The 24,334-nt window shown below is 32.6% G+C and overlaps 1 protein-coding gene across 3 annotated transcripts in view; it reads left to right on the top strand.

Moving 5' to 3' along the window:
- Window positions 1-24,334, top strand: part of Ror (tyrosine-protein kinase transmembrane receptor Ror) — a 237,202-nt gene that overhangs the window by 177,636 nt on the left and 35,232 nt on the right. For all 3 annotated transcript variants that reach the window (XM_072903493.1, XM_072903495.1, XM_072903494.1), the window contains 3 exons: window positions 13,554-13,647; window positions 22,391-22,601; window positions 22,832-22,991. In XM_072903493.1, the coding sequence (XP_072759594.1) occupies window positions 13,554-13,647; window positions 22,391-22,601; window positions 22,832-22,991 (465 nt within the window). The remainder of the gene's footprint in view (window positions 1-13,553; window positions 13,648-22,390; window positions 22,602-22,831; window positions 22,992-24,334) is intronic.

The following is a 24,334-nucleotide window of genomic DNA, read 5'->3' as shown; positions in this document are numbered from 1 at the left end:
TCCCTTGCCGGAGACGACGATATTACGTCGTCCTGTACTCTCTCGCCGGCAATTAGCGCTGGGTTACAGCAAAATTCGCTATCTGCGAAATTACTGCATTAACGTGGGACGTGCTTCTGAAATATGGCACGGGTTGTCCTTCCCCTTCTCCTCTTTCCTTTTCCCGCCGGAGGTAACGAAAGATCGCGTTACCCAGTTCTCTTCCTGTCTCCGCCAGCCGGTCCTTGCAAAACGCGGAGAAAATGTGACTCACGTAACACGGCGAGTGCGAAATTAAACGTAAAATCAACGAAACGTGATCGTCTCCGAGACGATCTTCTATGCATTTTGTCTTAAGATGGTTAATCCTTCTAAAAGCAAAGTTTATTTTAATCTTTTATTAATAAGAAAGACAAAATTACGTCAAATTACGCATATCACACATAGAATTACTAGCTTTTGTTTAGATATATTTTTATTATTATTTATACATTTAGATTTTTTAAATGTATTAAAATGTTTAATTTATTTTCAAAAAGTAATAAGTTTATATATAATCTACATTTTATTATAGTATATATTACAAAATTTAGATGTGTATAAAAATAACGTACAGAAATAAAGAAAGATTGTTTCTCTTTTGATGTGAAATTTGGTCACCTTAAATTATGCTATAATGTATATATTATGCATATTTACTATGCGTAGAGTAAATGAGAAACACGAACCTGCGGAAAAACATGAGATGGGAGGAAAAAATGCGAAATAGAAAGAAGAGGTTGGTAGGAACAATGTATGGCTTTTAACCGTAATTTATCTCAATTTGATTGCAAGAGACGTCGCAGTTCAACGCTTGTCGGCCTCTTCTCTTTCTCGCACGCAGACGCCAAGCAAAATTATGATTCCCGTTAGGATATACCAGTGTTGCAATATTGGTAGAACGCTATTGGGGGGGTCGGGGATAGCTCGATTAATTCGATTGATTGAGACATGCGTTAAATTATATCGCGGTTAATTCCACCTACCATGCTACGCGCCAGTGCAATTTGCAATTTTCCCAATCATATGGATATATGTATGTACTTAATGAGAATGGGAAAATTAATGTGGTCGTGTTGATCAATATACCTTTCGATCCATGCTGTATTATATTTCGATATAATTGGACCCTATGAAGGTACTTAATTAATTAAATTCGAAAAGTTTGATATTGTTACAGCCACTTTTCACATCTTTTTAGCATATTTTCTTTAAACAAAGACAAAAATATGAAACATCTCCAGTATTAATACGTAGTATTCTTAAAGAATGACAATTTATTATATATTATATTAATAAAAAACTAAAAATTATTATTACGAAAAAACTAAATGACTGAAAAAATAATATTATATGTATATTTTCTCGAAACGACGGAGAGAAAGTTTTGAGGCAAATTCGAGATGCGTTTTCTGATCGTGGGATCACCGCCCGATTTTCCGTCAGCTACGCTGCTGACGTCGCTTCCTTTCCTTCTCGATCTCACTCGCGGCAGTCGTGGCACGCAACAAATGCGCGCAAGGAACCGCATACCAAGGCGCATCCACGATGACTTTGACGCGTGCATAAATTCAGAAGGGCGTTCCAAGCGAGAGCATTGTGAGGCTTGTCAGATGTTCCTCTCGCGCCTTCTTTAGAAACGCCATTTCTCTGCGTCATGCGTTACCCGTTTCGCGCAGTGCGTCTCCCTTGCAGCCCCTTTCTCTCTTTTCCGCTGCCACTTCTGATCTCATTATGCTTAAGCGGAGAACTACTGAATAGTACAATAAGTATTTCATCCGCGCGTTGTACTGTTGAATTCTGAGATAATCTTACGAATAAACGTTGCAATTTGCTCTTTGTTTGAATCGTTTAAGAAAACTTATATATAATATGTCGTCTAATATATTATGAAAACAAATGACATAACATGCTGCAAGCTGCAACTACAAGAATAGGGTTTTATATATTTTATCGAACAAATAGATTTTCCAGTGGCCAATAATAATTCTGTATTATTTAAATGCGTATATTTTTTTTATATAAATATTATATCTATCTTAAATTGAATTTTATATACATCTTATTATATTTGATTTATATTTAAAAAATATTTAGATATAACAAAATTATGCGTGAAATTTTTAAGAATTTAAAAAATTGAATTTTTAAAATGATTCTTCAGAAAATATAAAGTCTTTTTTCCTTAATGCAAACAACTTACTATTCTTAAAAGTTTCGTCAATAAAGCTGTTTAATTGAACCTTTCTCACCATCTTAAGAAAACCCAGAAAGGGTACGGTCTCTAATACAGCGCCTATGGTTAGGAATTAAGTTTTCTAAAGGATCCGTGCGACCCTCGCAATTATGCAGCCCGGAATGTAATCGGCCTTTTACGGCGAGACTCGTGATCTTCAAGGTGTACAATTTTTAAATCGCGCCGAGGTGGGCACAGCAGTCTCGTCTTTGAATGGCACTTTTTCGGGTCGACGCGACAAACCGAGCCGAGAACCGAGCCGAGCCGTTTGTACGAAGGTACGGTCGTATTTTGACACCGCTGACAGCGGGTTCTTATTCTCATGGTAATCCCGCGCCAACGACGCCTTTTCAGGAAGCCCGTTTTCCTCCGTCGAGTCGTTGTCCTTGAGGCGACTCCAAGGATTCTGCCGAAGATCCTCCCTTGACCCTCCCGACGCCTCATCGCGAATCGTCAACCGAGAAGTATTTGCTCGACAAGAAATCAATGATTGTTTATGCCTGAACAAGAAGTAAAACAGAGGTCACGAATGCTAAATTGTTAAAATCGATTGACCCCCAGAAATTACAATTATCGTTGCTTTATGTGATAAACATATATTTTCACGTCACATTATATTTATTTCTATACTCTACAAATTCTGTAAAGAGAATTTTATATGAGAAATTACATAATACTGCGAAGAGAAACACGTGAAAGTATAGATACTGTATAAGCTGTATAAGCAAAAAGTAATTTCTTAGTCAGGGTCGATAACCGTATCTAATGCGTGACATCATTTCTGTGCCAGGACTAAAGTGCACTACGGAACCGCCGAGTGCTGCATGCGAATTTACCAGATCAACGGTTTCTCTAGTGTAATCGTGCATGAGTTTACCTAGTCGATACATTGTTTTTCCTGTCACGAACAAAATAGGACAAAATATATTCTTTCTTTAGAATTTTCAAGATATACAAAATTCAATGTTAAAATTGGGAATAATACAATTAAATGATATAAATGAATAAAAAAGCTATTTTCTTGTGATATTTGTGTTATAAAAATAATGAATATATATTTAAAATTGTCAATTTGAAAATAAATTCTCAGTCTGTAAGCTAATAATATATATAAAATTTTTCATTTATATTCTAATTATATTACAAAAGTATATAACACAAAATATAATTGCATGTACATGGATCGTATATATATGTATTCGAATAAATATACTGTGGAATAAAAACCTGTGAATTTCTTATATCGTGAAACTTTTTTTTATTAGATTATTATTGATACACTTCCAAATTGGATTATTCTATAAAATGACGTTTTCTATAGAAATAAATCAACTTTTATATAAATATGATTGTCAATGTGATGATATTGCTATTTTTTTAAGTTACGATACATATACGTTGCAATTATTAATGAAAGACCGAGCAAGACTGACATTGTATGCTTCAGTAGTCATTTCTCATCATAAAAACTCTCGAAACACGTCGCACATTAAATATATTCATTCTCCCATGACTCGCCATAAGGGCGGTCAAAGCGTTAAATGATATAAACGAACCGTCGAACGTCACAATAGGCGTCCGTAACTTCGTCGATATTTCACGGTCGCACAATCGACCCAAGTGCCGTTGAGGTCTTTTTATTTTGATAGTTGGCACAAACCACGTCGTCGCCGCAAAGGTCGACGAGAGAAAAGGGAAGAGGGTGCCATTTTCGATTATTACGGGACATCACAATAGCGAAGGGGAGGATGTTGGCACAGTCTAGGCGGTCTTTCGCTCCACGGTATTTACGGGTTCTCGCATAGTGAGTGCGTTAGAAGCCGGAAGCACCTCGCAGCAATGGCGTAGATATTATTTATTTGAAAATAATTATTCATGAAGATAATTACTTGATATTCTCATAAGATAATTTACTTGTAGCGCAAATTTTGCCTGTTCAAATATATGAAGAAAAAATTAATTACCTCTCATGTAATAACGATAGAGAGAAAGAGAATACAAAAATTAAAACTTATTTCTGCACCAATTAAGAACTCAAACTTTGCAGTGTCTCAGTTTATATAAAACATATTTTATATTTTTTTTTTTTTTTTTTTTTTTTTTAGAAAAAATAAAAGATAAAAAGCTTTCTGTCTACATAATATGCCGAGGCACGCGCTCGATTATCGTGTGGCGTTTACCTTTGGCGCTCGTGGCGAAATTAAATTTCCTAAAGACGAGGTTCGCGTGCACACCAGTTACGTAAGACGCGCGCGTTCAGCGTGAAATTATATGGGCAGCGTCAACGCAAGATGAAACTTTAATGCGAATTCGCGCGGTCCAACGCGGTGCAACGGTGGGGCTTTAAAAAAGCGGTGCGCAAAGCGTTTTAAAGCTGTTCGCGGTCGACGACTGCGTCGCTGATTTATCACAACCCCTTCCGATTTCTTTTGTACTACACGCGAACAACGAGCGGCACGTACCGACTTTACGAGTGTTCGCGCTTTTCTGCAACCGCGGATTACACGATCCCGTCTCGTTTCGCGACATAATGTACCTTACAAGAATGCAACTGTATGATGAATTAAACTGCACTCCATTAAATCGGCATACATCATAATGGAGTAATATATATTTAACGTATTTAAAAAGCAAAATATTTAAAAAGATTCTTTTTTAAAACATTTCAAAATATTTCTTTATATTTGTTTTTAATATTTGTAGATTTTCTCTTTTCATATATATATTAAAATAATTATTTATTGAAAATTTTTTTATATATTATAGATAAATAATTCTTTTGTTTATATTATATTTTAGAATATATATATAATTTGATTAATTTTGTTATATTATTTTATATCATAGTATCATAGTGCATTAGAAAATATTATAATTTCATAAAAATTTATGCAATTTTTTATTTACTTTTGGTATGTAATTGAATGATTATATTCGAAATAAAAATATTAACTTTTAGTAAATATCTGGAAATATTAAAATTTATTTGATATTATTCTTGAAGTAGACTGTTATTTTGATACATGTAATATTAAAAACAATAGCACAAAATGTTATATGTCAATAAATAAAATCAAATATCTTTCTATTCGGTCAAAATAGTTAGAGATATAATCAAAGTGGATTTAACTCGAGTGACTGTACGCATAGAACGGAATTGTCGAAGTTGGTCAAGAATCGCTTTAGGGAACTGTCCATACCAGAGCCCGCGGCAAAACGGGGTTTGAAGGCTTCTACATGAGAATCCATCGAGCACAAAGAGAGAGAACGCGGCTTAAAGTGGTTGTGGCGGACAACCCGGTAAACTTTGAGTCAATTCACTGTTGTGGCTTCCTTCACCGCGTTAAACCGGGGTTTTCCCCCGATGGAGAAGCGTTTCTCTTGAGCATCTAATCGCCAGGTCCAACGGCGAAAGTTGCTAACGACAGTGAGAGGAGCGACCGACCATTGAACGTCGAAAACTGCGATCCGTAAATTAACAAACGCGATTTTGTACTCAGTACTTCTCATTGAAATCGGATACATGGCGAGAAAGTTCAGTTCAGCTTTTAAATTCAGTTAACCACTCAAATTTACAAATTTTTCTTTCGCTCTATTTTATATAAATAATTTTCAGTTTAAATATTTACATATTCTAAAGTATATGTATTTTTTAGAATATAAAAAGTATAATTATATTAATAAAAAATGAAATAAAATTTGTACGTATAAATTTATCTATTTCTTGACATTAATATTTAAATATAATTAATTAAATATTTAAATATGTGTATGTGTTTTTTTTTATTGCAAGCACAAGTGCTTCAAGAAGATAAATAATTATCTCGACTTCTTTTTTTCGCTTGAATATTCTAACGGATAATGATATGCGTAACACGTGTACCTATTCACACATAATAGTCGATGAAAATTCCCAAAGAAAATACCATAATATGCATATCGAAACCGTATCAAATGCAATACATTAACGCGTTTAACAAGGGAGATACACGTAATTTACAATGATCACGTTTCGCGCATAACGCGGATCACGCCTGGGGCGCATATTTAACGCGCTAATAGCCATGGTTGAAAACCCGCGCGATCGACGAGTTGCTCGTGTTTTAAATAATCCCAATCGGTCACACGCATTTTTCGTCACGGTACGGTTGGGTTAGATATATGTTTTTTTTTTTTTTTTTTTTGTTTTTTACGGGTGACGAGACAAATCATCGACACGGCTTGCGCTCGTCCGGCCAGAAAATATGCTCCATGCAAGTATTACGGACGGGGTTAGCCTTACTCGTACACTTTTTCTCGATTACGGATTTTAGACGAATAACTGAGATAATTCTTTCACAGTACAATAAGCAGTATAATTTTACATTTCTTTTTTTTATAAAATATCTTCAAAATTAAAAGGCGAATTAAAATTAAAGCTTATTTGAAATTGAATAAAATTCAATTTAAAGAAAAAATATGTCGATTAATGTTTATTTCTAGCTTTCCAAATTCTTTTCAAGAAAAAAAGCAATTGATTAAAACATTATTTTATTGTAATTTTATAGAAAATAATTGTGACCATATATTAAGAATAATAAGTTTTACAAAATACTTTAGAGTAAATAGAGCAATTGTATTAAAGAAAAATCTCACGTATATAAATAAAAAAACGTATGTTGATGTGTTCAGTCCGTCTTGTATAAAAAATTCTGCAAGCGTCCGAGATTTGTATGGGGTCCTCCGATTTTTTTTTTGACCATTTAAATGCAAAGCCTGTGCTGCGAATATCTTTTAAATTAAAGGAGTATTCTATTTTTTCACGGTCTGAATAGGATCGTTTTCATTTCTTTTAAATATGTCGGTTCTACTTGACGTCTATTCATAACAATTTTTTATTATTTTCTATTACAATGATACGCATGTGTGTGTATTGCTAACAATAAGATAATAAGTATTATTTAACATTTGAAGCTGAACGTGATGGTTTAAAGAAAAACGACATAGAAGATTCTAATAGAATATTAATCTGCAGTACTAATACACACAAAACCAAACTAACACCGACTATATTATACACAGGATTGTCGAAAGCACGCCAATGATTATGCACCCATTCCATTATTTCCCAACCGTTGCAAAACACGCAAAAAGTCGGCGCGTTCGCGTCAATGAATACCAAATGTCGACTAATTATCGTCGTGTCGGAATTAACCATGTCATGTCAAAGCGCCCGCGGCTACGTGTGGGCGAGGTTTTGTTTAAAGCTGTACCCCGAATGCATAATGACGGCTCGGTGATGTGCCGCCGTTGGTGGGATGCCAATGTTGCTAGCGTGTCAGTCTGGTTCTGACACACGGTCCGACCTGCTTTGTTTCACGCCAGGCAGCCGTCTACGAGAAATTGAAATTTCGTTTAGACACTGCGCCCGAGAGAGCAATATTTCGATGACGTATAGAGGTTGATTAATCTCACTACTCAGCACAACATTTTGTGAAAGTTATGACACAACAACATGTTTTTATTGTCTTTCATACGCGTGTATTCAAAAATTATTTTTACAATTATCTGTCACGATTAGACACATATTATTTTGTCTGTTTTCTTGAAGCAATTTAGAGAAATAATATTGTTCATATCAATTTATATTAATTGTGTTAGTAAATTAATATTATTTAAATTTTATTCTGGCATGATTTTAATTATCGCAATTTAACATGAAAAAGGAAAGTAATAACGAAAAAAAATAATTTAATAAAAAAATTGTGGTTTAAAACAAATGTTGATTGTAAATTCCTGAAAAAATCTGTCGATAAAAAACATAGGTTGTGAAAAGTTTTCATCAACATGCTATATGCGTTGTATCGTACGCTTTACGATTGGATTGAAATTGCATTCTTAGGTTTCCGCGGCTTTTTCCGGGAAAGGTAGGGAAAAAGCATGGGAAAGAAACATACGAGAACGGTGACTACAATGACGTTCGATTTTATTGGTCCTCTCCCACGAGGGTATGCACGTGCATGCACGTCCCATATGTGGACACACGCGCACAGTTTCTCTCTTTTTCCATATGTGCTGCGGGCATTCGTTTTCACGAGGGACACATACCACGTAACCAGACACTTGGTTCAAATGGTTTTCATATAGTGCATGTAGGTAGGTTGCGGTTGTTATACTGACGACAGTCAGCAGATCGAGGAGAAGCAACGAGAGAGACGCTCTTCCGCGTTTTGTATCAAAATTTCACGATTCCTACAACGAAATATTTGACATCTTTGTATGTGGAAAGTCATATACTGTTGTAAATCAAAGGTCTATTTTTTATGATATGACATATAAGTTTCTTATCTTACAGAAATGTTAAAAAGACAAAGATTGAAATTAAATTAACTCGATTAACTAAACAATAGCTTTTCCTGCAGATATAAAGTTTAATGTAGAACCGTAGAAAAAAGTACGAACGTAATTCTCGGCCCGATAGTGTTTTATGTAGCGCAGCAGCGTTTCCATAAATTGCACAGCCGCAGTCGCGCTGTGTAATTAAAAAAAGCAATGTCCCTGCGATTCACACACGGGTCGATTCATATGCACCGACACGGAAAATATTCGTGCGCGACATCAAGCGAATATTCGCCGAAATTAGAAGTTATTAAAGGATGCGGGATTTCGGTAGCATTTGGCGACCCGTGAAATTTAACTCGAACTGCAATTTAAATCGGCGTAATATTACGAAAATCCTTTTAATCTTTTGAGTTTCTCTATCGCAACGCAGCTATTGTTAAGCATAAATATTCCATAAAAGTGAAATGCTGCTTTAATATGTGTTTCGCTGCGTGATATTCAGACATTTTAAATTATGCCAGTTTTATTCTGAAATTGTGACACTGATAAAGTGGCAATAAAACTAAACATTAAAAGAGAACTATCACGGAAAATATATTCCTGCATGTATTTTTAACAATAAATGCACCACATTTCTATAATATTAGTGAGCACATTAAAATACTGAATTCTGCAACGATTTACACATGGTGCAATAAATCTCATCATCTCTACAATATTACCATCTCACTAATTCGAAATGAAACTTGCGTTGACAACATTTGCCAACTGATGTACACGTAATGTGAACATAAAACGCACATGGGGATATGTGAAATATCGAAATCCCAGAGAATTGTGCATTGTCAACAATTTGCCGAGTTTCATCGAATGCATCGGCTAATGTCGCGCATCAGTAACGTTTATTACCATCTAGAACTATAACAACGCGAATCCAAAATTTTATCGATGCTAGGAATTATATTTATGTATACAAATATGTCAGATTTCTCGCAATATTTAATTATTTTATATATAATTAGATGATAAAAATGTTTGTATTAAAAATAACTTTTTTATATATAATTATTCTTCTAAAGTTGTTAAACAATGTATACATAAATACTTTAATAATGTAATTAAATAATATTATTTAATAATTTTTATAATAATGCTTTATATAATGCTTTACATAATTATTTGCTTAAAATATCTCTCGAAAAATTTTGAAATTTTATATAACACAGACATATATAATATTAGATATAAATAATAATAAAGTATTTGCTTAAAAATGTTGTATCTGCAAACTATGTTATAAATATTTAAAATTCTTTATGACTAACTCTTTTTTTAAATATTTTTTTCTAACATGCATATATTCTAACATAAGTTAACAACCGGTCACTCGTCATCTTTCTGGCGTATACCGATATGGCATTGTTATGCGGGGTGAGCGCCTGACGAAGATCCGAGATTACTACTTTTACGAGTCCTAGGAGATCGCTTCTGTCGGGGACAGTCAGCAGCGGGATTAGCTACTTTCCTCGTCGTCCCGGGATACTACTTTCGAATTAGACGAAACGCCATGGTGCAAGAGAGCCAAGAGCGAATGAAAGAACGCAAGAGGGGGCCTTTTCGCGGCCGTAATTTCGCAACGACAATTACATGGCGGTAATGAAATGGCCAGCGGTTTAACGTTGTAATATCGCTGCAACGTGGATAGTCAACGAAATTAAACCACGGCTTGCTTAACCCGAGTATTTGCTGAGAGAAAGATTTTCGAATTCCAGAATATTTCTACTCCCCACATTTTTGTCAGTATTTTTAGTAGAACACTAAAAGAAAATCTTCATTTATTAATTAACAATGCGTGTGAGTTAATTTAGTGAATTTTTCTTCGACGAATCTATATATTTATTTTAAATAATTATAATTTTTTTATTTAATTTTATTAAATAATTAACGTGACGTTTTTCTTTTTACCATTTATGCACCATTTATTTTAAGGTACACGCAAAAGTATTCGCGCACGTATAAAAATAAAAATTTAATATAATTTTAATATTTTTAGCATTGCTGTGAAACATTTAACAAAATATAATTCTATAATTCTGTTCTTGATATTAAAAATCCACATAGATAAAAATTAACAAAAAAGAAGCACATAAATTTCTACTCGTGTTTACCACAAATAGATTTATGTGTAGACCGCAATTGATTTATAGAGTACTTTGTCACTGATTGCAATCGGAAAATCTATAGCGATATTGTATGTATGCCTCCTACATATTTCATATATTAAAAACGTCACACGGCTTTGTCAATCAATATTACAATCTCGATATAGAAATAGAGATGCGAACTGCTCGTCGATATTTGTCATATATACCACGCGTGCTTTTATTTTACATCGGCCAGAGATTTTTTCATATTTATTTTGAATAGATTTTTTATCATGCGTTCGCCAAAAAACTCGCGGCACGGACGAAATTCGAAGTTAAACGTCACTTTACAATACGAACGGGACGCATCGCAGATACACATCGAATAAAATTCGTATTTTTCCCGTACCAATATTTGCAAAACTTCTCTGTATCCGATCAAAAATCCCAGCATCGAAGTCTATCGACGATAAAGCACGTTCTGGGGGCAACAGGCAAAAAATATTTTATCGTCGTTCCAACGTGATGGACTATAATCAAATCGATGGCTCAGAGTGTGCAACTCAAAAACAAATTATTTTAAAGTGTTTGTCGATGGATGTAGCACATGTGTTTCATGCTAATAAAACGAAATTACATGTCAAGTACATGACAAACCAAAAAATCATTCTAGGACAGATTTATATTTTGCATTTTAGAACAATATATTTTTTACTAACTTTATTTTTCTTTAATACAAGTATCGCGAGAAATTAATTAAGTAACAATTTACTATTTTTTGACGGTTAATTTTTAAGAAAAATAATAAAACTTATGTTAAAACAAATATATATTTTCTTTTTTTTTTTATAATTCTGTAAAGTTTAATATTTTGTGTTACATCTATTTTACAACAAGTTATCAAACTTCAATACATGTGATGAGTAAATGGGTTAGTCAATGGATTAAAAGGCTATACTAAAAGGCTTGGAGTTTAAATTTGTTCTTGGCATCTGTGTTTAGCTGACGTTGTGTATGTATTGCAGAAACAATTTACTCAATTATTTAATAGCTTTTGCTATGTTTATAACCTACGAAAGTTTATACATATAACATACTGCGAGATGAAATGTGTAAATGTGTCCAAAAAGTTGTAACCTTTTGTGAATAGAATTATGACATAATATCAATGAAATTAAGCTATTTCAGAATTACTCTATTATTCACCGCTGATAACAACAATAAAAAAAGAATACTTAAGAAAATTTGTGTATATGCATACGGTAATCTAGTTACATTAATTAAATGTAGAGAATTATTATAGAATCTTGTTGGATAAAAATATTTTAATTTTCTTTATAATTAATCAAACAAAGACTTCTGATAATAAAACATAAAAAAGTATCGCCCTTTGGTGAATAATTTCCTACAATTTTTTTGTTGGCTACCTCTCCCATGTCCATCACACCTAGAATTTACTCTACATGCCACCTACAGTGCTAACATAACTTTTTAGAGGTATGGCGGTTATAAATATGATAGTTTCAGTATTATTTACATCAGCTCTTCAGTCATAATATAATAGGCAGTACGTATATCGTACATACATTTCGGAATGAGATTCCATATTAAATCTCTTTTACTGGTGGTTTACTTATTACTACGCTAACAACTCGGGAGCATGCCGACCTTAATCATGATTCACAAATTAATCTCGCGGTACCGTCGACCGACGGTTTGTTGACGGCACCGTCTAGCCAAATATATTAGGATCCGGAAGACGTGCGAGTAAGTTATAATTGTGTGCACGGAGATTACCCCTCCAACATCGGCAAATATATCCGTTGTACCGGCTGTAATTTAATCGGCGGAATGTTGAGAATTCAACGCGTTAACCCCTGTGAATCTTCTGAGCGTAGGAACGTTGGAAAAATCGTTAGTCCGACATGAAAACGATGATAAAGAGCGAAAACGTTTCTATGGAATTTCTGTGAAATTAAATGGTCGGTCAAGAATTATTTTTATTAAAACAAACGTGTGTACGCTACAATAAAAATCAGGATTTATTTTTTAGACTTTATGTAGTAGTTAATTAAATAATTGATCTCTCTTTCTCTCTCTTTCTTTTTCACTATATTTATTAGTGTCGACTTGATAAATAAATAAATGTTGCAATTTATGTTTATAAGTGAAAAAAATTACCTTTTCTTAATTGAGAAAGAAAACTTTAATTATTTGTTTTGAATAATTAATAAGAAAATACTAAAATAAAAAAGTAAACTTATAATAAGATATTAACAAAGATAAAGTAAAATGCGATTTCTTGTCCTTTTTAATATTTCATAAAATATTTATGCTTGGATGAAAGTTCATTATTGTAGTAATAGGTCAAATTCTATGAAGATGAAATTGAAAATGTATGCAAGAAAATTAAGTTAATCCTTTAGTTGAGTTTGATCTACTCTCGATTTAACATCAATAATGATTTATTTCACAATTAATCTTGCTTAAAAAATTGCAAAATCATATAAGAACGCTCTATGGTTGTTTTGTTAATACAAGAATATTTCAAACTTTATTTAATAACTGCGATCATTGAGATTCAACATTTACAACAACGAAAGATTTTTATTTTTCTAATATATTAAATTTAAATTATTTATTGTAGCATAGATAAAAAAGTTAGAAACATAATTTAAAAATCTATTAAAATTGTTTTAATAGATATATGAAGAAATCAATATTTTAATATTGATTTTATATATTATTATATGTTTCCTATTAAACGTAACAATGTTAAATGATTATATTATAGGATAAAATTGATAAAAATTTAATTGATTTTTTTTTTACAGGTGGAAATGGCGATATCGAGGATTCGGATACTGACGTACAGGACTACAGCACGGACGAGGATTACAACGATGTTTTCGATTCGACTAGTAACGGGTGAGTGTTATATCTACCTACAACCCCTATTCTCTTATCGTCTTATCGCGGGATTAAATGCAGAACATATATCCGTCTAACTAGCACCGTGCTTAATTAGCAATTAAAATTGCTATCGACCGCGTCCATCAACGATGACCGAAGACTTCCTACCTGTATCCGGACGAAATTGCCGAGACAAGCAAGAAACCGACCCTTTTTAATTGCGTTACACTTTCACATACACATACTATCACATTCTTTTTTGTGGGGACTTAAAAACAAAGGATGAAATGAGATACTTGGTTGAACTGTTCTAAATTATCCATTTGAATAATCCGCTTATCTTGATCGAAAAAATTTCAAGTTCAACATAAAAATTAACAGATTTTTTATACATATATTTCATTATATTGTAATTAATTACATTTATCATCTCATCAGTTATATTTATTTGTTTATTATTATTAAAAAAAAACAAAATTTATATGAATATTTGTTGAATGAAAAATGAAAGAAAATAAGGAGTTATGATATTATTACATAACTTACTCAAACTTTTCAAAATCCCTTTCATAGCTATTTAATAAGAAATATGATATTTATTTCGGTGAAAGCATATAGTCGAAAGAAAGAAAGTCGGCCAGAGCTATCGCATAAAAAGGGGAAAATATTATGAAGGGAACGACAGACGTTTCACAGATTCGTTCTTACTGTACGAGAAACAAGACAAGGACAAGGGAAGAGGAACCCCGCGGGGCTTAATAAGGAAGCGACTTGATTGGTTCGATTCGAAAGCTAATAATGCCACTTCCCGTGTAGGCAAGTCCCGTGGAACTGTAAAGGCTGCCGCATGATTAAATTTGAATTCTCCGCTCCCTCCCACCCTCTCCAGGACTAAGCTAATTTGCGAAGGACGCGTCGATAGAGCCAATCGAAATTCCGCAGTTCAAATTTCATATCCGCGCTTTCCTCGGGCAGCGAAGCGATTGCGAAGCTTCCGACAGGCTTTTCGGTGTGTGAGCTTACAACGGATGAGAATATATTTGAAAATTCCCATCTCGGGAATGTCCCTTCGCGCTCGAGTAGAAAAGTCGCGCAATTTCCGCGATGCGGCCCGCGCCATGCGATTTTCTTTCCACGAGGAGTCGATATCGACGTCCCGTCGCAATAAATCAGTTTTGTCGTTACACTGGAAAATTTAATATCGAAATCAGCGTCGGGGCAGAGAGGAAAGTTCTCAATTCGTCGAAGGATAGGTGCTTAAAACGCCATTCGGTGGTTCTGGAGCCACCCTTTATATACGGGATACTGCTAGGCTCGAATACGTAATATATCTTTTTAATTTCCTGTTAACGTTTCTTCTTCTTTTCCATGAAAATCTTCTACTGTCGAAAATAGAAAAGTCGCGCACTTTTTACAGAGTTCGTGACTTCTGCAATTTTCTCTTCTCAAGAATTCGATATTGACGACTCGTCGCTATAAATCAGTTTGATCGGTTAGAAAATTGAATATCGAAATCTATATTGCGAATAGAAAAATAAAAATCATTATTTTCTTAATTAAAAGATACCTATTAATCATTTTTAAATTATAAACGAAAATAAAAAACCTTATTGAGATAACTAATATTCTTAGATAGATTTAAATGTATAATGATTTTTTCTAACATATTTAATTTTAGATAAAAGGACAATTGTTTATGAGATCTATCAACTTATAGATTTTACTGATTTTTAATTTAATTTTGTTTAATATTACTAGGTCATTCTACATGACCCATTCTTCTTTATACTTGGATACATAAGTGACATACGAGTCTGTACACAATGCATAATAGATTTACCGGTATTTTTATACGATAATAAACTCGTTGTTATTGAAATTACATGCCATAAAATGCGCATGCGACATCTTGCTTCCACGATAGCACATATATCTTTGGCTGTTTCATTGAAATTTATATCTTTCTTGTGCAGTCGTACTCAAGGAATATTTCAGGGATCTATATAGAGCTATATACAATCTAATATCACAGAATTTTCATTTATACTAGATATTCGCGTGAATTATCATGAATAAAATATTTGTTATACATATATATTCAAGTATATACTTTTTAAATATTTAATAATTGCAATAAAAAATTTTCATAATTTAAAAGCGTTTTCACATTTTATAAAGCCCGAAAACATCTATAAGATGTAAAAAAAAGTACATTCAACAATACTAAAGTTTCGTCTAAATAAATTATAATTATTTTCATAAACTAGTAGGGCCACCAGGATTAAATTCGATTACTCTATCTCAGCCAGATTCTTGAACTTGAAGTTTGATCTTGTACTTGCGGAATTAAACTACAGTAATATGATAATACACTTTGTGTTAGATAATATTTGGGTAGATAAAATTACAATAACCGTCGTAAATCCACGGCGATCAAATTTAATTAAATTATCTATCTAAGGTGCCGTACTCAAGAGTTTACCGTTATACAACTTTGGCTTTAAGCCATAACCCGAAATATCACGTTTATACACACCTGCACATGACATTAGTTTACATCATTATATCACGACATAATGACATGGTAATGGGTTCGCCGCGATTGAAATTATACGTCGATCGCGGTAACACATTATGGTCCTGATACTGATAGTACGATCGACACATGCGGGTGTTGTATATGAATTTATGTGTGAGTGCGTACCTTTGTATTTGCGTATGCACACAATCTCGACATGTACTTCTCCAATCGCTATACATTATTCGACCCTAAATGCGACATAGTTCCATTAATATCGATGCCAGGTTGACTTTGGGCTTCTATGAGAAACCATTTCTCTATACGAGATATTAAGTAAGAATAAATCTCCCTTATGGAAACACCCTTATAATCGTATGATCACATTACTTGGAATTACTAGGAAAAGAAAGAATCCATAAAATTAAATCAAATTATAGAATTAGAATTTTTAAATATATAAAGTTGATAATCTATAATATACATTCTGAAAAAATTTACATTGCCTCAAAAACTAAAGACGTACGTGCTACACGCACATATATTTATGGGAAAGAAAGAGTATAAATATGTAAATATAAATATAAATGCAAATATAAAAAGATATAGATACATAATTATGTGAACCAAGTGTTAATCAATTCATCTATTAGCGATTATTCGTATACACGGTTGGGGCGGAAATTTCTATAACCGCAGCATCAGTCGTAATAATCATTGGCAGAATATTGTTTATCCCTAATTTGAATGTAAATCTAACGGCGTACATTATTTCCCAATGAATGTTGAGTATTCTAATATTGAAACATATTATTGGCCTGAAAATGACGGCCATGTTCGATAAACGTTTGCATTTCCTCGTTTCCAATCATGATGTAATTGAAGTCATTATTTAATAGTAATAGGCACCGTAATAGGTAACAAAAATACGATCGACATTGATAAATCGCTCAACGATTGTTTGTCGAGCTTGTTTAAGGATTGCTTACCAATTAAGTGACGCAAAAACGGAACAATGAGAGATAATTATAGAATTAAATTATAACGATTGTGTGTGTATTTTCACCACTATTAGGATGAAATTGTACTTATTTTAAATTAAATTTTATTTCTAATTAAAAAGTTATTTTAAGTGATCATATTTGAAATTATCAACATATGTAAAATTTTATTAATAATATAATTAATTAAATATATAATTAAATAATAAAAAATAATTATACGTTTTTACACTTTATTTATAAATAAACTTTTGTATATTTTATTTTTTTATATTTGAAAATATGAATTGATTTACGCGAATTATAAAGAAAAAAACAACAAACATGTTTTAATAAGAATTATCATATAAGAAAATTAGAAAAAAAAATCCAAATACATATATATTTATATTTGATGCAAACAAATTGATAAAAAATAATGAGAATATGAGAATTTAAAATATTTAAAAATTTTATATATGAGAATACTCGGTCCATTATGATATTTCACTCTACAATTTGTACATTTCCTCCCAGCATTAACTTTAACTTTCCAAGCAGGCGAGCGAGAAACAAGCTCTACCACTTAAAATGTTGTCTCCAACATTGGGGTGCGAGACCGCCGCGCCGTCGAGCAGTGGGAAGAAGGAGAGCAAGGGATGGTTAAACGTTGCATTATTTATAGAAACCCTGCAACCTCCTAATCCTCGTCTGAGAAGGTCTTTTGCCTGCTTGAAATGGCCAACGAAGAAAGTGACGTAATGCCGTCGGTGCGACGAAGTGTTAACGCTTTCCAACGCACATTTTCTCTATAAATCTTCTGCGTCTATTTCGAAAAAATCTTATTGTTAGAGATTATATCTTCCTTTAATACTTTGTTTTACATTTCACAAAATTCTCTGATATTTAAAAATGCATAATATTTTTATAATATCGAATTGTTAATTCAACTATGTATCTATAAAATGCAAAAGTTAATTGTGTAACAATTTTTTTTTTTAATTATTTCTTATTAAGATACTATTTACTTTTATTTTTAATTCACGAAAATATATAATAATCGCTTAAACATACACAACAAGGGTTTGTTTATATAAAAGTTTATATTTATATTATCATTTTAATTTAAATGAGAGCATTTATACTATATTTCAGTTTATTCTCTTATAAAAACAAAAAAAACTTTTATTCTCTGGCTTTTTCGCATCTCTACCATTTTTTAAATGTATACATTATTAAGTTTAAAATTTAAATACAATATCTGAATTATTAGGATATAATGGCAAATCTATGTCAGTGAGTATCGCAGGCTTACTCAATAATACATGAATACGTAATATATATTCGCGCAATAATATCCTACTCATGGAACAAACATCGTGCGCTACTCGAGGGTCCGAGCCATGTAATTAGTAGAGTTGTATATGCTATTATGTATGGCGAATGCACGTCGTGGGTGTTCTAACCCCTTTGTCAATCTTTGCTGTCGCCATTCTCCGCCGCAGGATAGCAGAATATATATCGTAATGTATTAATGTTTAAAAAGTGTAAAATCGGATATTAGCCAAATCAAGTTTGACAAGCTAATTTTCTCTCAAGATTTTGTAGTAAATAATTTATTTATATATTTTTAAATGTAAATTGTCTTCAAATAAATTTTTATTTTGCATCATGTACATATAAAATAATAAACATCGTAATCTTGATGTTTAAGCCTTCTAAAGATCTCGATTTTATTTAAGTCTGTCTTATTAGTCTTCTATAGAATTTTCTTTTCGTTATCACACAGCGAGACAGCGCAGAAATATCGTCACGATGCGTCGATAGATAAGAGCGTAGCATCCCGTTTACGTAGGTAAATGTATGCAATTTTATCGCGCGTCACCGAGTTAAGAATGCACGCGCGCATGTCACTGTGTGCAGTGCGCTGAAAATGAAAAGAGCGCGTTTTGCTTCAACCAGCTGATAAACGCGGCGCCGCTTCAAAATGCATAGAATTACTTTACATAGCGGGTAGATAAAGTGCAGTCAACTGACGCACCGTTGGTGCAGAGCACCACAGGCGGTGTACGTATTTTCATCTTGCCAGTCTACACGCCACTAATTTCATACGCGCCACCCGGCGTCGAAAATTGCCAGCCGCGGTTGACACACGCATCGCGGTTGATATTTATGCAATTTACATTGGCGTATTTTCATGCATCGAGAAACTCCAACTTTGAGCATATATTCCAGAAATCAAATTTTTACATTTAACTACATTTAATTAAACACCTAATTTAAACATAGTTTTCAAAGGACTTCAAATTTGCATTTAGAAAAATATGAAATATGCGTTGAGAATATAAGAATGGATATAATATGAAATATTTCTTAACTAAAATTTAAAAAAGGAATTAACAAATTTTAATTTAATAGTCTTTTTTTAATAAACTTTATTTTGACAGAATTGAGAGTTGTTGCAAAACTGTCTGTCTGAAAATAAAAATGCCAAAAGTAATTTTAATTTCTGACGAGATTGTTTAATTGATGCTTATTTTTAATAAAGCATATATTATAACAAAAAAAGAAAATGTAGATCAAATGTTATTTTGACATAAGATGCATTTTATTAAATGTTAAATTAAAAAAAAATCCTTTAAAAAAATGTGTATTTATTTTCTAATATGATATATCCTTGATTTCTTTCTACACATATTACGATCCAAAATACGAGTTTTGACACATAATCTGCGATTATCCACTTCCCAGTTATTCTGACAAATGTTTGCAAACGACGTTGTGCTTCGTCACGAACGAGGCGAACTTCCTGCCAGGCCTGTACCATCACGATGACTTACTCCTGATCATAGGTTGATTTATATTCAATAACCAGCGGTAAACGCGGGGTTAGTTACTCCCCGTACCCATGTGCAATCACGTCCTGCCACGTGCAAACGTGGCTGATGGTACGTACACAAATGTCTCTCACATCGGTGTATCTAAGGCCTCACACACATGTCCACTCGTACACACGCTTCTTGCCGACTTGCACGCATACAAGCGGCAATGTAAACTCGGTGATTGGCCCTCTGCGGAAGGATAGGGTCACCCTAACCGCCCTGTTCCTCCGTCTGTGTTCCTTCGCGTATCAGCCGTCGCTCGAATTCGTTGTGCGAGAACGAATATCGATCACGCCAAGTTCAATAGAAGACTTCTTATGAATAAATAATCTTCAAAATTGATAATTTATAATAAAAGTAAAAATTGAATTAAAAACGTATAGAGAGAATTTAAATAATAATAATAATAGTCTGTAGAATTTTTGTCTTCAAGAAAAAAATTAAGAAATTTGAAATATTTAAATAAATGAAGAGATTTTAATAAACATGTATTCGCGTAAATCAATTTATGACATTATATATACCTGTATAAAAAATTAATATAACATCTATTTAAAGAACAAAGTGCATTGCAAATTATTAGAGGATCAAAGTTATATGATTTTTGATTGGTCATTCTTCTATTTTAAATCGAAATCATCTTTCTCTTTCTCTGTAAAATCTTAATAATTAAATAATCTAATTATATAAAATTTTGAATTAAACATTCACGCGAGAACATTTTTTATATTAATATGACTAATTATCGAAAATTTCTATTACATGCATTTAAAAAATATCTTTCTCAAACTTATTATCATATCCCGTGGGAAACGGCAACAGTATTAACGTCAAACATGGATAGTAATAACTGCGTCTTATCGCGTAAACGCGTCCAAAACGGCGCGTATCTCTCGTTACAACGGCACATCGTAACATTACGACTGTCGGCGGTCGTGAACGTCGTCGCGTGAAATGCAGCTGCATCGGCGACATAATTAAAGTCGCCCTTTGTCCCGCCGCGCGTTTCGCTTGAATTATTCTCTGACTTTCAGGAATTTAGCGAGAGGCGCGGATGCGCGTCGCGCGTCGTATTTTTGCGCGAATATACGGGATTTAAAAAGTGTGTGGCGCACGTTTCCGGAAACATGCGCTAAATGCGTCTCGCGACGCCATGTATCAAGTCTCCCGGGATAAAGGAAACTTGGCACGATAGGCATTACTTTCACGGACAGTCGGAGAAAAGAAGAAGAGAAAAAGGATGTATGTCTCTGCATTTATATTTAATATTGCATTCTAGCACAGCGGCCCCTCTCTATTTGATATTAATCACAATGCAAGCGCGCCCATTTGACTTCCTCCGCTCACCGGAAGCTACAATTGATTGCAACATCCATGTCTCTAAAGTGCATTATCACTGTTACGTGGCTACATCTCATACTAACATCTCATTCGCGATTGTTATATCAACATACATGAGCTCATATCTGTGGAGACACGATATTACCTCATGAGAATGCAATTTTGCAAGCTCCGTAAAAATAGTACACTTGCGAAAAATATTACATATATTAGAAGATCCTATATATTCTAAAGTCTTGCGTTTGTAGAGATACAAAAATTTTTATAAAATATAATATAATGCATAAGTAATTTAAAAACAAATAAAAAATTTGTAAGATTTATAATTAATTATTATATTAATAATTTATATTTATAATTTATAATATTTGTAACTCCAAAAAATTTAAATAATTAATTTAGAGATAAATAATGTATTGATGATATAAATGATATAGGCAATATTTTTTTTCTGTACATTGTTTTTAGATTTTTATAGAACATTTTAGTAAAAAAAAAAGCTCTTTGATCTATTTAGATATTTTATCTCTATTAAAAAATTTTTACATTCTTTGATTTTTATATATTTTTAAAAATATTTTTAGAACATCTAGTCGAGTGATTTTAAAATCTATTTAACGTTGCGGTTAATAAGTATAGTTATGTAATCCAATATAATTATAATAGTTTAAGTAAAGTTCTTTGGAAGAAACAGAACTTGCGTAAAGTTTATTTCCTCTAATGATTCCTCTTTACAAAGTTATATTGTTATCTAGACTGCAGCTGGGTTTACAGGCGCGATCGATTTGCACAAGGAAGATATCTAAATAACGTTTACATGGTATTTAATTTGAAAATATTAAAGGCAAATTTATCGCGATATTATGAGATAATAATACAGAATAACCTAAACACATATATCTTTTTATAAGTCCAAGATATATCTTGTATTAAAACTTTATAATATGTGTGTGTATCTTTCCAAAAAATTGCAAATGTATTATGACATTTTACCGATGTACTATGATATAGAATATATTTTATCATCTTTTTTGCAGAACTGATGTGGACGCTGCATCCGGCACGAAAAGTGGCACTTTAAAATTTGTAAGAACTCTGACAAATATCTCGAAAGACGCTGGCGGTGTTGCCCATATGCGTTGCGAAGTCGTGGGCGATCCTCCGCCGACAAAGATACGATGGTTCAAGAATGAAGCCCCGTTAGAAGAAGACCGACCGAAAATCACCATTAGAAAAATACACGCACAAGTATGCGCAAAATTATCAAACCGTTCACAATTGCTTCTCTGAGAATGTCATGCAAAAGAAAAAATCTTTTCTTCTAGAATTAAAATTTTTTTTCTTTGTTTTTTAAATCAAAATTTTATATTTTATACACTCTAAATACTTTTCAACACTAAGTTTATTCATTTTTTATTTTCTATTTCTCACATTATTATTCGATAAATGCATAGAGAGCATTATGTTCGACATTTCAGATCCACGAACATGCGGCCAAGAACCTGGCAGGAAGTCGATTAAAAATCACAAATTTGGACGTTTCTGATGTTGGTTTTTATACTTGTCGCGTTACCAACGGCAAAGATCAAATTCAGAGCGAAGGAACCCTACGAGTCGATTCCTCGAAGAAGTGGCAAGGTATGTAAAATTAACTTTTTATCAGCAACTTGAATTGTGATATTCAAAATAATTGAAATAATAATTGTTTGTAATATAAATACAAAGTAATATAATTAGCAATATTTTTGCGGATATGATCGGGTTTATTTCGAATATTTAATCATTAAATAAAATAAATGCATTACAAGATACTTTAATTTATTACTGAAAACTCTATTTGAATGAAAATTTTGCCATATTACATTACTTTAACTTGCAATATTGCATTTAAACAAAACGGGATTTTTATGCATGTTCAGTGTAAAATTATGCCCGAGCGGCCGTTACGTAATTACGTTAACGAGCCTCGGCGTAACCATTAGGAAGGATAATCATATCTCTTTTGTAATTTTAAAGCCATGCGAAATTTGCCCATAATCCGAGTGGTTTATATTGCACGTGAATAATTAAATACGCGAGTTTTAAACATACACATCCCGTAAAATCCGACGAGTATGATATTTTTACGTCACCGAGAAACAAGTCTCAAAAGGTGAGTTTGTAGCCGTAACTCGCTTATGGAACACAACATCATAAAAAACATTTGTAATGCGGATAGTGAATCGTGACACTTTATCCACCCTGTCGCGGTGAAAATTTTCGAGTAAACGCATTAAACGTCGGAAGTAACGGTGTATGTTTGATGCGAGAGCATTATCATAAAACGTAAAACCGCCTGACTATGAAAATGGTTATGCAGCTTGGCTCTACACCAACTGTATTGTTATCTTATGCTCCAAGGACGTAAGCAGGATTTTGTCGAAACGTTGCAAAACGATGTTTTAACCACCGTAGCATTAAACCTGCATTTATTAAAAAAAAAAGAGAATATATTTTAGATTTATTATAAAGAATATTTATATTAGTTGTATTTTTTTTATGTAACCATAGATAATTCAAGCAATAATAATTCTGTTGAATATTTATGAATCAGTTTTTAGATTTAAATTTTTTTATCTTATATCAAGGCAAAATGAGTGACATTGCAAATAATAGTTTAGGTACAAAATTTCATTGATAATTTGTGCGTATAATAAGATACTTTACAAGTTTTTTCATCGTAGTTTAATTGTTCTTTTTGTTTTTTACGTATGTTTGTATATTTAATATTTTATAATATTATATTAATTTAAAGTTTCTTTAATGTTTTTTGTAAAGGCTATTCCTAAAGTTTGAACCCTATAAGAATCGTTACGGCTACGTTCCTGCATTATCTCTCTGCTCTAGTAGGTACTTCGTGTTTACGATGCACTACGCTTTCATACTCGAGATTATTCTGGCTAATATGATATTACAGTAAATATTTAAAGATTGTAATTAGA

Source organism: Anoplolepis gracilipes, chromosome 12 (genome assembly GCF_047496725.1).
Source record: "Anoplolepis gracilipes chromosome 12, ASM4749672v1, whole genome shotgun sequence".
Lineage (NCBI taxonomy): Eukaryota > Metazoa > Arthropoda > Insecta > Hymenoptera > Formicidae > Anoplolepis > Anoplolepis gracilipes.
This window is presented reverse-complemented; position numbering and strand designations above follow the sequence as displayed.